This window comes from Phalangium opilio, unplaced genomic scaffold (assembly GCF_054372755.1).
Source record: "Phalangium opilio isolate 3A_F unplaced genomic scaffold, DU_Popi_V2 ptg000048l_1, whole genome shotgun sequence".
NCBI classification, from domain to species: Eukaryota; Metazoa; Arthropoda; class Arachnida; order Opiliones; family Phalangiidae; genus Phalangium; species Phalangium opilio.
In genome coordinates this window covers 1,948,264-1,965,514 of record NW_028324170.1, presented here as the reverse complement: position 1 = coordinate 1,965,514, position 17,251 = coordinate 1,948,264, and the positions used below count along the sequence as shown (strand labels likewise).

The 17,251-nt window shown below is 35.7% G+C and overlaps 2 protein-coding genes across 2 annotated transcripts in view; both read right to left on the bottom strand.

Annotated features, from left to right (window-relative positions):
* Positions 1–17,251, bottom strand: part of Lrp4 (LDL receptor related protein 4) — a 337,174-nt gene that overhangs the window by 296,642 nt on the left and 23,281 nt on the right. The gene's annotated exons all lie outside the window — the stretch shown is intronic.
* Positions 1,005–17,251, bottom strand: part of LOC149673620 (uncharacterized) — a 44,325-nt gene continuing 28,078 nt past the window's right edge. Inside the window, exons 2-5 of the mRNA XM_089839256.1 lie at positions 12,402–12,548; positions 12,148–12,324; positions 3,694–3,836; positions 1,005–1,650 (exon numbers count right to left, since the gene is read on the bottom strand). Coding sequence (XP_089695382.1) covers positions 1,498–1,650; positions 3,694–3,836; positions 12,148–12,324; positions 12,402–12,548 — 620 coding nt within the window. The 3' untranslated portion in view covers positions 1,005–1,497. The remainder of the gene's footprint in view (positions 1,651–3,693; positions 3,837–12,147; positions 12,325–12,401; positions 12,549–17,251) is intronic.

The window sequence follows — 17,251 nt, the reverse complement described above, 5'->3', positions numbered from 1 at the left end:
AGCCAGCATCTCATTGATTCTTGAAAACTCACGTCAGCGCGACGCGAATGACGAAAATTACAGTCATATTTTCCGACTGAGGAGAGGCAGCGAAATAGCCCGGCCTCCTTTTACGTCCCCCCTTGTATTTTGAAAAGGGGACTGGGACTATGGCACGGCGCGAATACTTAGGCATCTTCCACTTATACTAGAAATCACTTCTTGGTATAACTAAATGTTGTAGACCCTTTTAATTATGGCAGACTTATCAGAAACACCAAGCTGTATAACCTTTAACCTTAATTAAAATTTATTCCTCTAAGCATGCAATAATCCTGTTAAAATTAGTGAAATTAAAGTAAACAAGTTTAAATTATTTAATGAAAATGCTTTTAAATGAAAGACTATAAAATCTGGGGCCTTCGACTCCCCCCCCCCTCTGCCCCTGCCCCCGTTTTAAGCTTTTGTATTACGAACAGGTCCCTTTGATTAATTCACCTATATACTAATTCGATTTGAAACTTGGGGGGTTTTAACAATTTTATCTCGACTCTATCGGAAATGGGGTCCCCAATTGTCTCCTTAACTATGACAGTTATGTTCAGATACCTGCACCTTCCACCATCATTTTCCCGCCAATATAAAACTAACTGGCGGAAAAGCCCCCCGAAACACTAATAGCACCTTACGTTACCTTTCCATACAATTTAAAACGGTTGAAGGTTGAGCGTTGTCATTATTCTATTTCTGTAACATTCACTATCCATTATATTGTAATTAATTAAGGGAAATTAGGTGAAAGGGATATAAGAGGTAAGGTGGGCTGTTAGAAACACCACCCCTTTAGCCTTTGTACGTATTACATCCACGTGTTCAAACAAATCTCGAGAACACGAGCCAATTTTATCGCTTTTAAGTTCGACGATTTAGAACAACGTATATGCTTAATTGATTGTAAAATGCATTGATTTCAAAATTAGGCCTATTTTACGAAGCGTGTTGTTTAGTTAAAAATTCTCGGTTAATTAGAGTTAAGTTTCAAATATTATTATTAATTAAGAGTGTATATAAATTAAGTACAAATTAAGCATTTTGATTAATGATAATAAAAATTATAATTTATAAAAAAAAATATTATTAAATGAAATTCGTTGTTTGATATATATTTATACATATTTTCAAATTAAAAAACACCGGGGGTTGATTCTTAATTAAAACGACTCATAATCAATTAATTAATTAATTAATTAATTAAACGTTAATTTGTCTCAGAGATCGTAATTAAATTCATCAAATTTTAGAATGGAAAACAAAAGTATACAAAATGCGTGAAAAATTAAATATCAGGAAACGAAAAAAAAAACAACTTTCATTCGAGTTTGAATTTGAGCAGACGACGCTAGATGAAGTGACGTCACAGCGCGCGCGGTTTTTTTAAACGAAAATTATTAATCAGTCACAAATTCGCACGCGCATGTAAATTAATGACGTCACAGCGACGCATACGCGCGCGTGATTTTAAGAGCGTAAAGTCTCGAGCTCGGGAGAATCGGCGCCATTTAACCCGTTCATCTTTGAACCCGGGCATTTGTCCATCAACGAATGTTTTTGAGCCCGGCGTTCGTAAGAGAAAAGGCCGGCGCTGAAAACCCACAACAAGGTCAAGCTGACCTGCGCGCGCACATAAAAATAATAATAAATTATTAATTTGAAATTTTGAAAAAATATAAATAAAAACAAATTGGAAAGGAGGAGTGTTTTGAATTTCGTAGAAACCATTTGACTAGCAGGGTAAGAAGTCAAGGGAGATGCAAAAACCAATGAAAATAAAGCCAAAATAAGCGTCTTTAGACAATCATGCAATTTAATAAGCCACAATAAGCTTAACCAGAAATCAATGCATTTTAGTCCATTACTAAAAATATATTAATACCATCCTCCACAATATTTTTTTATTTTTTTTAGGATATTCCAGAAAATTTATCTTAATTCACTTCCTCGGTTTGTTTCACTTCCATCTTTTGTCTTATTTCTAGTTCCGTTGGTGGCCCATCCTCCCCCAACCCCTCCGAACTCCGTATAATCTTTCAGGGGGCCCAAGAAATCCCGCCAAAAGATACTTTTTTTTTACTTCCCGGGGCCTTTCCCCGCTCCATTCCCCCTCTCTGTTTCTCTGATTTAATTCATTACTAAAAAGATTCGCGCCATGATGGGCCTCTTCATCCGTACCCTCTCTTATCATTAAAAACAGAGCACGCGCTACGCAAAGAATTAATTTATTAAAAGCACGTTTGAAGGCTACGGGCTGCGTAGCTTTAGATTAGAACGAGAAAAGTCCATCTTTTTGTAAAATTGCTTTAGATGTAAAAGTAACTTTTTATTTCTCTTTTTCTTTCCAACTTCCTCTTCCTCTCCGGATTCATTTCCGGATGAAGAGAAATTTCTAGAGAGAATTCTTTTAAGCGAACACCCTTGGGCTACTTTGCTTGCCTTTTAGTTAGTTTTCGGTCAAGTTTTGTAAAATTCTTTTAGTTTTACGGGAGGACCTCTAGACCTGGACCCCAGCTAGCTACTCTTTGATCTAGCTGACCCCGGAGGTGATTTACAACTAAAGGTCAACACATTTATTTTATTTATTTATTTGTTTAAAGAAGAGGAATGCGTACTTATTGGATATTTGGTAGAAGATAAAAGTGGCGTGGCAGCTCGATAAAATCGTCTGCTAATACAGGGTAGCCACGGATTAAATTGTTGTTTTTACATAAATCGCTATCAGACACGTGTGTACAGCGTGTTTCTAAAAACAATGTCATAAATTAAGGGGAATGTTTTTGGGGCACGATTTTGAGTCGAAAATATAACTTCTATCTCCATTTTGCCCTAGGGGTCACTGTTCTCAATTTAAGATTGCAGTATTTTAGGGATGCCCCTTTAATGAAATTAGTATTGTCTTTCAGTTTCTTAGTTAAATTTAAGGGGTCATCCGTAAAACACTAAAACAATCATAACTCGAAAACAGTGTCCCTTAGGGCAAACAAAATGGAGATAGAAGTTATGCATTTTCGACTCAAAATCGTGCACCCAATGTACACTGTCCTTAATTTATGTCAGAACTTTCAGAAACACCCTGTATAAAATATTTCCCTAATTATTTAAGTAATTTTAAAGTACTTAAATTAGATACATAGTTTCAAACTCCCCCATATACCGAGTTTAATTACTACGCAATATTTAACGACTAACTAAAATATTCTGGAGTCATTTTGAACCTAACTAATAGAGGGGTCTAACAGTTACTACCCAGTAATTATTTTAAAAGTACTAATTTGCCCCTAATAAAATTTTCTACAAGTATGTCCTACCCCCATATAGGGTAAATTTATGATTACGCAATAAGTAAGGAATTCTATAGATTATTGCAGTGGCAATTCCTGGTCTCACAGAACGAAGATGTATCACGATATGAGAAAGGGTTAAAGGTTACCATGGTTACTGGGAAGGGGTAAACATTCCAAGGAGTATCATATGCGAATGAACGTTAGTTAGTGCATTCCAGGGTCAACTAATTGCGAAGGCATTAATACGCTTTAAACGTCCATTGACCAAGGCCTAGGGAAGACTTCCCAAATAATTCAAACGCCATTGACCAAGGCTTAGGAACCACCACTAAAAAGCGTAGAATGGTTTTAAAAAGTTTGGGGAATTTCTTCTTACCTGTAACCAATAAGCCCAATCGTGAATGTACCAAGCCTGTAGATAAACGACCAATAATAGTCTGTATGCGGATGTCAGTTGTTCCACCATTTCAGCCATATTTCCAGCCAAATATAGGACCGGTATTAAGGCGCTCAGAACACCTAGAAAAATTCCAAAATAAAAATAAAAATTAATTATTTTTTAAAAAGTACTTAAAAACTTTGAAACTTTATTCTAGTGGAAGTTATTCGGTTTAACCTTTGAGGGGATTTTAAATAAATTTTCCGCTTCGGGAGAGAGAGTGAGAGAGAGAGAGAGAGAGAGAGAGAGAGAGAGAGAGAGAGAGAGAGAGAGAGAAACTTGTCGTTAATTAATCAAAAATTCCATCCAGAATTTCAAGCCCACTCTTATAGTGACGTGGTATTAACAGTATTTCAAATTAATTCACTGTTTCTTAGTGACGTAAAGAATTTAAAGTCTATTCTCAAATTAATATTGATAAGAGCATAAGTTTATGTAAGATATGTTCCTTAAGTATGACACTTCCTATAGGCTATACTTCGTAGAATAAACTTTCAGCTCGTGCTAGTTCGAGCGAGAATTGAAGTACTACACTAGGTGGTTAATTTTGCAGAACTTCCATCTAGTTCCTATTTATTCTGTATTAAGCCTTTGACAGCAGTGCCTCACCAGGTGTCGCTTTACCTCGAATCTATGACCTACGTCACTCATTTCATGACAAGCTCCAGTTTCTAAGTTACCAGTGACAAACTTATGATGAAACATATATTATGAACTAAAGATCAGAGTTATCAAAATTTGAAATAAAAATAATTAAATAAATTCTTAAAAATCATTTCCCATTTTATTTTTATTGAATATTTAAATTCCTAGACTAGGCGCGTGCGTTAAATTGGGCTGCGGATCATTTCAATGATGCAATAATTTGATAAATTGTTTGAAATCTTTGAGAGTTAGTAAGTTAATTGTAAATCAGGAATCTAGATTGGCTTTAATCTATCTCGAACTCGGCGAAATTCTATTGTGTGAAATAAACTGCCTAACAATCATTAGAATTTTGAACGGAAACTCAATACGAATTCATCTCTCTCTCTTGTCCAACAATAGAATCCCATCTCTTTAACAAAGGATTAAGATAAAATTCAAATTTCGTGTCTCTCTCTCTACAGTCTACACAGGTAAGAAAAAAAATAAATTATAGGTTATTTTTAAGCACGTATAGTTATCACTTAATATATTTATAATTATAATCATTAAGTCGCTTATTGGTCACGTGACATCCGTTTAAGTATACTCGTAGTCCAAACTATAGTATCTTTAAATAACTTTAGCTAGGAAGATAATGCGTTTTGGACCTGAATGTAGTTACATTTATTTCTCGAGTAATTTGTATATTTTTCTTTTAAAGAATTCCGTTTCGTTGTGTTTCTGGAATTTTTATCTGAATCAAATTTATTTCCATTGTCATTGCTAATTGCGAAAAGGCTCCGGTTCCCCCCCCCCCCCAAATGTGATTATTATTTTATTTCTAATGTATTTTCAGATGGTCATAATGTTTTTGTTCAAAATCCCAGACGACAAACAAAGCCAAACCCAAACAAAACAAAAGAGAAATATATAAAAAAAAACATTGGCGGAAGTTGTTTTCAAAAACTTTTGAAAACAAAATCTAGTTTCCTTTCGTTGTTATTTTATTGTATTCGGAATTTCATTTATTTCCTTACTCCATTCTTTGGTTTATATATAAAAAAAAAACACCTCCACTGCTTTGCTTAAATTTTCCTTTCATCCTAATCCTCCTAAACATAGTAGGAATACTACTTAAGAACAAAGATGGCAAGGATAAATTTGATTTAAAGTTAAACGAGCAGCAATTTGGGACTAAATAAAAAACAAAGGGTGAAAGTTTTAAACATATACAGGGTGTTTCTGATAAGCCTGCATCCATAAATTATGGGGGGGGATGTTCTTTTTGGGGAAATCGATTTTGGAGTCGAAAATGTAACTTCTATCTCCATTTTGTCGTCTGTAACTGTTGGGTGGAGTATTTTACGGATGACCCCTTAAATTTAATTAAGAAACTAAAAGACAATGATTTCTAATTTAATTAGGGGTCATCCATAAAACACTCTTAAAAATCATAACTCGAAAACAGCAGTGTCCCTTTAGGGCAATCAAAATGGAGATAGAAGTTACATTTTCGACACAAAATCGTGCACCCAAAAAACATCCCCTTTAATTTATACCAGACTTATCAGAAACACCCTGTATATAACCGAATGTTATTTATGTTTCTACGAAATTTTAGAATGTTGGTTCGAAGTTCAACATAAAAATTATCTAGAGTTCATCCCAGTATCGCAAGCGACAGTATGTATATCCATTGAATATTCATTTTGAAACGGATTATTTTAAGTTAACTCTTGTATTTTCAAAAATTTCAAGTTAGCCTAAACTTTTGTAAAGAAAAAAAAACCGTGCTATTTGAAACAATTTACACTTTAGTATAGTCTTCGATAGTAGATACTCGCATTCTTAAAAGAAGTTAAAAATAATATTAAAAACCCCCTTTTACCAATGAAAAACGAGGAACCAATTCAAGTCTGCGCCTATATGTGTTTGTATATATATATTGGGAAAACAGGGGGCTATTTGTACCCCAGGGAAGGAATTGGGTGTTTAAAGAAGAAAAAAAGGGGCGCGTATTAGACTAAAAGTACTCCAAGCAAAGATACTTTACAGGGGGGCGTAACCCCCCCCTCTTGCCACCTTTCGAGATAGTGTAGAATTCACTAGGGAGTTACAAAAATAGAACACCAAAGAACTGTTTCGCTCTTTTTTATTTAAGAATACTACGAGGGGGTCGAGGGTGCTAAAAAGGGGTTGGGGTATACCCGGGGGATCGTTTTATTTACGAGTTGTCGAAAGCAAACACCAGATGGAGACAGTGAGGGATGAGCCCCATAATGCTCGTGTCTTGTTTTGGACGTGATAAATACGGAGAAAAGATCTCTTGGAAGAGGAGAAAGAGAGAGAGTGAGAGAGTGAGAGAGAGAAGACTGCATCATCAGGGATATGTGTGTGAGAGAGAGACGCTCTGCTTCGATGAAGAACATCCACAGATTTCCCAGCGAGATTGGGGCATAACCCTCCCAACCCCAGATTTCGATTGGTCAGAACACGGGGGGGGGGTAAGGGGGGCATACGAAGAAGAAGGGTTTAGCTCGAGTTTGTAGTCAGGATAAAAAAAAGCCAGAAAAAGAAAGCTAGGCACCAAATAAAATATTTGGCAAACGAGAAAAAAGAAATCACCAAGATGTGCAAGTTTAGGGTGAATAGGTTCTAACTCCAATATTCAAATGATGTCTTAAGACATTTATTTTCATGCTAACAATTAAGATGGTTCCCTTAAATTGCCGTTAATACGCTTTTATACTAAAATTAACTATTAACTATTAACTAATTTAAAGTTGGGTTTTCTTGTTGATAAATTATTTAATTGTCGTTACGTTTTTAAATTTTACCTAATTAAATTTTCAAAGGTGATAGGTCAAACTGAAAACATCTTAGAGAGCTCCATTCAAGTCTTAATCTCTCCAAATTTCCATTGTAATATTAACTATTAACTAATTTAAAGTTTTGGAAGCTTTATTTTCTTTTCAAAATATTTTCTATTATTATTATTTGGTAAATCAAAGGGTTACTGTCACAATTTTATTTTTCTAATGATACGGAGTTACGGCACTTTTGCTCGGAAATGATTGGCCTATATAGTGATAGTCATTGGGGCCTTACGTGAAAAGCAAAGTCAGCATCGATCTGGGATGAAGATGAGGAGGATGGGACCAACAGCCTCCCAAAAAATATTCCGATTTGCTATTGTAAATACTGAAGAGGGTGAAGGGGTGAGGGAGGGAATACACCCCATCTCTTCCCTCGAGAGAATGGATAAAAATAAATGGCCCTTTCCAACCATAACCCTGGGCTAAATCACTCCCCACCTTTATACCAACATTTCGACTTAAAGTTATTAAAAGCGGGGGAAAAAAATTACCAGCCAATATCAAAATAGTCTAGGGCGCCGCGTGCTACATTCTTTTTCGCACGCGCGAGCTATATATATAATAAACCCGAATGAATTTGCAATGATTATAAAGGCAGGGATTATAAGTTTCCACCTTTTAATATAAAGGCAAATTCCGAGTGAATCACACCCTCCTGACCCGTTAGGTTGAAATGGCAGTCTAGGTTATCTTCAAATAGACAAATAGACGCAAAAAAGGCTGGTTATTGTCATTACTCTAGATGGGAAGAAATAACGGTAAAAAAATACTTGGACAGACTGTCAAGAAAAAAAAAGATCTTGGTGGGAACCATGGCAGACTTGTCTTGTTTTCTTTCTTAAATCTGATTTGACGAGGAAGTAAGTAAGTAAAAAAAAGGTTTGCGTTTTCCTAGCTAAAGAAATTGATTTTGGTATATCAGGGTTCCCGCAATTTGCATATTCCATTTAACCATTTAATTTTCCCTGACCATTTAATTTACAAGAAGAGATTAAAACTAACAATGCGAAGGAGATATTTCGTATTAAGCCAGGCGTATTTTGACTGGTAACATCTGCGGATTACACGTGACGGTGATTCTGAAGTATAGACAGGGTTCATACCACTTTTGGAAAACAAATTTGACTGAGTTTTCCGTGTTTTTTCCTTCATACTTCCCTGAATTTTCCAGAGTTACGAGCCTCCAAAGTTTAGTGTAATGCTATTCCTATGGAGGGGGCTGTTTGTTTACGTTTTGCTTAATTACTCGGCCCCGGTTTGTCGTAGCCCTAAGTTTTTAATATGGTTGGATAGGGGACAAATTGGACTAAAACATACTCAAAGGGCATCCCCGTATCTCTAGTAGAACCAGAGTTATGAGCCTCCAAAGTATAGTGTAATGTTAATCCTATGGAGGGTATGTTCACGAACATTTTGCTTAATTACTCGGCAACTGTTTGACGCAAATTTCCCTGATTTCCCTGAATTTTACTAAAAATTCTAAATTTCCCTGAATTGTCCATGAGGTTTTTGTCAACTATTTATTTCCCTGATTTTTCCAGGTTTGTATGAACCCTGATAGAGTCAGTTTTCCTTCAGATAAAGTTGCTATAAGTTTCGAGTCATCATTTCATCTTGGGATGGGGAAGGGGAACCGATATACAAGATTCAACGTCAACTTCACGCGAGTACTCGCTCCGTTCTCTTTGCTTGACTGTTTCTAACGATCTGCCACTAATAACCCGAGGATGACTCGACTAGGAACTTAGGAGGACATACCAACAAAACTAACTTAAGTGTCGTGACAGTTCTAGCTCTATATACTACACTCTCCATTATACGTTTTCACTAAAGAAACAAACTATAGCGGACTTATACGCTAATGTATTTCGATGCGAGAATAAGAAGTAGTTTAGTCGAATTAAAAATAAAAGTTGCGGGTAGGCGCGGCGTTTTCCAGTACGAGTCAGGGGTAAAAAAAACCCCATAAATTCTTGTAAGTCTGTTTTGACGTTGGGGTCGTTGACGAGCTATTTTTGGGAGTTTTTGTTAATGAGAGGGCTAAGAACATAAATATCCAGAAATATTCAGTTTCAACAGCTAAAACTCGCGTAGATGCACCATTTTTCAAACTCAAGAACCAATAACTAGGCCTAACTTGATTGCTAAAGTTTCAACCGCACAGTTACATCAACATTTTTGCGACAAATTAAATTGCAGATTCAAATTGCGCTAATGTTGATTTTCCCGAAATGTTTTAGGCCAAAAGGTACTTGGTAAGAAGAATATTGACAAAATCCAATTTGCAACAAAAATGACTTGAGCACGAACTTTATTAGACACGACTCCATCGGGTACTTATCCTACATGGGATACTGACCGTTTTGGGGACTGATCCTACAAGGAATAGTGACCTCTTTGGATACCGATCCTCCATGGGATACTGACCTCTTTGGATACCGATCCTACATGGGATACTGACCTCTTCGAGTACTGATCCACTGTGTGACACTGACCATCTTCGAAGATTGATCTTTTAAGAACTGGCATTCCGTGGCTCTACCAACTGAGCCACGATACACGGTATTGAACTCTCTTTGAGCTAATTTAGTTCTGAATTTAAACTAGCGAGCATAAAAGAATTTCTCCGCATCCACATCGTCTCGAACCCGGGGCCTTCCGGGTAAGAAGCGGATACGACAACCACTACACAACACCGACATATACAACTGCGCATCGTTTGACTAAATTTTAATTGAATTAAAAAATAACTAAAAAAATAACTTCGGTAACTGAGCAAGAACTTCATTAGACACGACTTCATCAAGGAGTGATAACAACGGGATCAGTTTTATTTTATAGTTCAAGCAATCCCTTCAGAGCAGACTTATTCAAACCTCACAAATTAAATTATCTTTTTTTTTTTGGTTAACTATTTATTTCCCTGAGTTTTTCAGGTTTGTATGAACTCTGCCTACTTATAAAATTCCCTGACATTTCTTTGCCCTATTTAAAAATTCCCTGACATTTCTTTGGCCTATTTAAAAATTCCCTGACTTATTATTGTCCTATTTATAATTTCCCTGACATTTCGTTGGCCTATTTAAAAATTCCCTGACTTATTATTGTCCTATTTATAATTTCCCTGACATTTCTTTGGCCTATTTAAAAATTCCCTGACATTTCTTTGGCCTATTTAAAAATTCCCTGACATTTCTTTGGCCTATTTAAAAATTTTCTGACATTTCTTTGGCCTATTTAAAAATTCCCTGACATTTCTTTAGCCTATGGCAACGATGTATATAAAATATTAAAATATTAATGCGAGTATAAAATACAGTATAAAAGAGAATATATACAAAAATATATTCCATGTTCTAATAACAAATTCGGAAATTTCAAATCTGTCCCTTGAGGGTTTCGGAGGGTTTGGGGTTGCACCGAGCTAGCTACGATCGGATTCCATTAAAAGCTTTTAACACCTCGGGACAGGCGAGTAACGTTTAAAAGGTCTTATACCGCGTCATTGACACGTTCAACCTCAACCTGTTAATAAAGCCAAAACGAGAGAAAATATTTGAACCCTAAGGTATCATTTTAAACCCCGGCATACCAATTTTCTGACCACGAGTTGCTACCAAATTTAAAGGCTAATATCATAAGTTCACAAGATATGTTGGCCATAAGTATGACACTTTCTATACAAGTTCGTAATGCTAGAGACTTACAGCTCGAGCTCGTACGAGAACGACGGAAGCGAGAATTGAATGGCTTAGTTCACTCGGTCAGGGTTCGTACGAGTTTTTTATATTCAAAATCACTGACTTTTCCAGGTTATCCCTGACCAAATTTTCGCAATATTCCTGACCGTTTTAAGGTATTTACCAGAGCAAACTTCATCACACCTGGCTCATATTTAGCATTGCTCGAAGCATGGTTTGATATACCAAAGAAAATCCCTGACTTTTTCCCCTATTTTCCATATCCCTGGCTTTTCCCCTATTTTCCATATCCCTGACTTTTTCCCCCTTTTTTTGCATATCCCTGACTTATCCAGGTTTTCCAGGTTCCATAGGAACCCTGTCGGTGGTTAATTTTGCAGTCCATCTAGGTCCTATTTAGTATGTACTAAGCCTTTGAGAGCGCCTGACCAGGCGTCGCTTTACCTCGAATCTATGACCTACCTCACTTACTTCATGACAAGCTCCAGTTTGTAACCAGTTACAAACTTATGGTGAACATACCCTATGAACTTATGCTGATATATAAAGCAAAATAACCAAGGCTAAGCATGGTTCAATAGTGCAATTTCAAAGTGAAATTTGGGCATGGGGTCAGCGGCTATTTCAACTTTTAACCCTTTTGGGATAAGAGACAGAGAGAGAGAGGAGAGAGTTGCCTTGGCTACTTAAAATTCAGATTATATTCAGTCGCAACCTTAGTATGGTACGTAAATACATCGGGTTTCAATGGGGACAGGCGTACCAGTCAAGAGTGTTATTGGATAGAGAGTGAGAGAGATATATCCTTTATTACAGAGGAGAAGGGGCCAACAAACCCCCAAAGTTTTCTCCCAGGTCACATTAGCCCAACCCTAATTAAGCTTGTCAAAAAGACGCGGGTCCTAAAACCCCAACGCCATCTTATGCTAATAAAGGGTAACGCCCCCCATATGTGTCCCAAAGAGTCAATGGCTTAGCGAAATATTGGTGAAATATAAATAAAGTTCATAACTTAAAATAAACAAAAGCCTGCTGTATAATAACGGTTCGCACGAGAAAGGGGGTATCGTTATAGGATTCTAGAATATCAAGGTCATCAGGAGGACATTAAAAATGTAAAAAAAAATCGAATAAGCTCAATGCATCTTTCTAGTCCTCTATTGAATTAAAGTCCATGAATTTATTACCTTGTAAAATGAGCAGGGTTGATTTGGTACGGGATAGACAGCGCCACCTGCACCGGGTCCGTTTGTCCCTGGTGCCCTTCATGACGATGCTGGAAAGAATCAGAGCGAAGAGAAGACAGGTCAGGAGCAAAGAGACGACGCATAGACCGGCTGTGGCTAATTTACAAGTACGACCATCTGTCAACGGAAAATAAATATTAAAACAATAAAAAAAGTGAAAAAAGAATCCGTTCGCTTTCTAAGAAGTAACTTACATTTAAAATTGTCCATTTGTTCCCAATCGTCGAAATTCGACATACATTTATCGGCGTTTAACTTTGTTTCGTTAAAATCTTTACCAGTACCGTGAACTCGAACGCAACGAGACCATAACCCCGCGTGACCTTGACTCACAACTTGACCTGAGTAAATAGAATTCGACATAACCTTAATAATTACGTAATTAATACTAAAATTTGACCTATTTTAATTTGCCTATATTTTTAGGCCTAAAAATCAATTAGACCATTTCGGTTATTACATACAGAAAAACAACACACAGGGGCAAGACCGCCATTTGGGTATTCTCCCTCTCGTTAAGAAGCAACACCAGATGGAGCCCGAGTTCATTACAAGCGGAAGGAGGCTAGACGACTCGAGTTGCCCTCTAGCGGGGCTTCTTGGAGAGAGAGAGAATACCCCAATGGCGGCCTCACCCCCCTGTATGTTGTTTCCTCCATATATAAACTACGAAATGGTCTATAGCTGATTTTGGATTGTCTACCCACGCGTTACATATTTGAACCCTTAATAATTTGACCCCTTAGTACCCAAGTTGACCCCTTATATTCAATTTAAAAAAAAAAACTAAAAAATCGCCGAAAAAGTTCCTGTTGTAAACCCCCTTAGCATAACCTTATTTTCTGTTAAGCCTAACATATCTGGTCCTGGGATGGGATGGGATGAGTGGGCGGTTTTAGGAATATAAGATTGATGGTAATCTTTCCCCAAAAACCGCCAAAAATTCCGCCGCCCCCCCCCCCACTACTATTCGCCAAAAGATCCAAGATAATGACGTGAGCATTTGGTGTTCACTGATTCAGAGCCAATAGAGTGAATTATTCACGAATTCTTATTATTTTTTAAACAAATTTGTCTAGGAAGGGGAATACCCCCTATTCTCTTAATTAATCTTGACTAGCTAATTTCCTATTAAATACTTCATTAGTGTCCCCCGTAATTAATACTAGAGTCGACCAAGGCCCGAAATAAAAAACTTTTTGACACTCTCTTTTCCTAAGCCTAATTATACATTTTCCAAAGCAAAGGCTTCGTTTTAGGCTTAAAATAGACGGTAAAGCGACAATCTAAATCCCAAACGAGGGATGAATCTAAGTAATACAGTTTATGGTAGTTTTCAAACTTGGATGTGATGTATTTTTAAGCCTTTCGCTATATGGGAAATTAGCCATTCTAAGACTGACATACATTCGAAAAGATTAATATCACCTCTATTTTTACTGAGAAATTTGACCTATATTAATTTTATGTCTAATTATTATCACAAAGAGCCTTAATTATTTAAATAATTGCCATTAATTTCTAAGTATTAATTATCCCTTGAATCTAAAAATAAATTAATTAATTTTGAAATTTATCAATTAAACTTGATTAATAAAAACTTAAATTCTTAATAAAGATCTGGTATTAATTTTTAAGCAAATTACAATATATTAATTTAATTCTTGTATAGGACCACCCAAAGATTAATTTGGTCTATTTTTCCATAGAAATTTGACCTAAAAAAAAGTTTGTCTAATTATTTAGATAATTTCCATAATTTCCAAGTAAATAATAATTAATTGCGTAATTTTAAGCTCAATCTATACCCATTACTAATTAAACTTAATTAAAAACAATTTAAATTAATTTTGCGCTTAAAATGAAATACCAGATGTTTATTGAGAATAGAGGACGTACCCATTTTTTGTTATAACAGAAAAAAATAATCATCTAAAAAAAAAAAGAAAAAATTAAATTTTGTTTATGGTAAGCTAGTCACGTCGCCGGACTCTGAAAAAAAACGTTCCAGCATGCATTGTAAGTTTTCTTTCTTAAAAAAGAAAAAAAAAGGTCCGGCGTTTTAATTTGATGCTATTTAACAAAGACGGCCCCTGGTTCCCCCATCACTTGTGCCCGGTTTTTTGTTTAGGGGGGGTTTTTTTCTTCAAAAAATTCGACAAAAATGGGAGGAGGGGTGATGGTTATTTAGAGGGAAAATCCGGTTCAAGAAAACATTGGGGAAGGTTACGAAGCGGCACACCGTCTTAAGTTTAAATTGATGATATTACAGTGGAAGGTGCGGGATTGCCATTTCTTAATATTCGGTTGGTTCGGAGTGGTGTCATAGCCCGAAGCCACGTCCGAAATGCTTACCACCACCTTGACATTTAACAAAATATCCATTAAATTTTCAGAAAGGTAGCAGCGACTAACGCCGCCTCGAGCTAAGGGATCAATGAAATGCCTGCGTGAGAGTGGATAGTTTATCTTTGAACTCGCGTGTCATTATCTCTTTGTCGCGTGTCAATATCCCTTTATTCTGACCAGGAATCTTAAGCCTCGTTGAAAAATTCCAGAAATTAAATAAATTTTCGTTTCATTAATCAGAGTTTAACAGATTTCTCTCTCTCTTTTTTTCAACAAAAAAAAATCCCTGACTTCTCCATGTTTTCCCTTAAGACAGGACATTGATTGGATATGTCGATCCAAAGACGATAGATGGGACCAAGGACTACAAAGTTCTATTCTAATTTACCCTCCCGAATTTCAAATTTTATTTGTGGAAGTATATAGAAAAGTCAGAAGTAACGTTCGGTTGTGGTTTCAAAAATGATTATAGTACCATAAGTTCATAAGATATGTTCCATCATAAGTTTGTCACTGGTTACAAACTGGAGCTTGTCATGAAGTGAGTGACGTAGGTCATAGATTCAGGGTAAAGAGATGTCTGGTGAGACCAATAAGATAGAATATATATATGAAACCTAGAGTCACAACGTGAGATCTCGACTCAAGCTGTCAAGATAGTTTTTTAAACGTGTTAAATAAAATACACGAGTTAAATAATAAAAACTCTAGTCCATTTTAATCTAATAAATAGATGAAATAAAAATCGTAACGATGTTTCTGATTGCAAATAAGCAAGTAAAAGTTGTAATTAGTTCCGCTAGAGGCTCTCAGGTGGCGCTGTCATGTTTTGATAAAAACAATGTGTTTCGCGGTAAGCCGATTTGAATTGTAACTCTATCTATTTCATTGGGTGAGACGCTGTCAAGGGCTTAGTAATGCAGACTAAATAGGAAAATAGACTGCAAAACTAACAGAGTGTAGTTAATTCTCCCTTATCGTTCTCACTCGAACTAGCTCAAGCTGTAAGTCTCTAGCATTACGAACTTGTATAAGTAGTGTCATACTTATGGAGCATATTTTATAAACTTATGCTAGTACTGTACCAATCTGTGACATTATCCCTTAAACACGTTTCAATATCCCTTTAAAATGCTATCGTTTCGTAAATTAAAGTGAAATGTCGGCTAAAATATTTCTGGAGATTAAAAGTCGATAAAATAAAATAAGGAATTTAATTTTTATCTTTCCTTGCCGCATTAAAAAAAAAGAAAACCTTTCGATTTTCATTAGAGTTGATCTTGGTTGGTTTCGGTAGTTGGCGCCAAGAAATCTTTCGTCTTTGACACTATGCTGAAATATTACACCCTTGATATCCGACCCGATATCAACCTTTTAAACCCACTATATCTTTAAAGATACCACCGGTTCTCTCTACCTGAAATAATAAATTAAGACTAGAATTTGACTATTTTTCACGTAGTTAATCTTTTTATCCATTTTGATATTTTTTATTTACAATAAATAAATAAACAAATATGGCTGGAAATTTGCTTTCTAGTTGATTTAAATATTTAAAATAAACGTTCCTAAATACTAAATGTTAAATATTAAAGGCACTATAGCAAGCTCATATTTAAGTGTTTATAAACTTAATTATTTAAAATAAATTTTTTATTTGCTTCAAGTTTTTAGATGATTTTTGGACAAACGTCAACTTATTAGATTTTATGGAGGGAAAGAAAATCTCGTTAAATTTGAGGCGATTTTCAAGGATTTAATTTGAGGCGAATCTCATGAAAATTTGGGAAAATCTTAGGAAATTTGAGGCGAATCTCGTGAAAATTTGGGGAAATCTAGTGAAATTTGAGGTGAATCTCGTGAAATTTGGGTTTAATCTAGTGAAATCTGAGGTGAATCTCGTGAAATGTGATGAAACTCATGAAATTTGAGGTGAATCTCGTGAAATTTGAGGCAAATCTGATGAAATTTGAGGTGAATCTAGTGAAATTTGAGACGAATCGTGAAATTTGAGGTAAATATCGTGGAATATCGAGATAGAAATATTGAAAAATAATCGCGAAAGAAAAATTAACCGAACAACTACAAAAATATATATATATATATCTATCTCTCTGTAAGTAACGCTTGATATACGTGATTTGTAAAATATAGTTGGGAGCTTGCTAGTACACCTTTAAAAAGAGAATATTCCGCTAACAGGGGGATTCTATCGGGTAGTTGAAATATTTGACACTTCTATGAATGTAGTTAGTTTAAATTTCTTTTTTTCCCCGTCTGGACGGTTAAGTGTTTTCTTTTTATTTAACAATGGGATTTCGGTAAGAGAGAGAGAGTGTGCACTGTGTGTCTTTAATACGTATGACGAGGGTGTAACTCCACTCTCAATACCGGTAAGGCAACCCAAATAACTTGAAGCTTAAGTTTCAAGGTTGATTCCCACATCCGTTGGGGGGAAAAGTTTTAGCTGGTCCTTTTTTTAAAAGAAAATAACGCCTCTTTCTTCCAAGATAATTTGGCTACTTTTTCTCCCTTGGACATTTATCATTAATTATGATGAAATAAAGCGCGCGCTGTCTGCAAAAAGCGTCACGTGGTCTTCGGATTTTTATTTAAAAATAAAACACGTTTTCTTCATCAAGAAAGGAGAGTCATAGGACAAAATAATATATAGGTTAAATAAATAAATAACCGA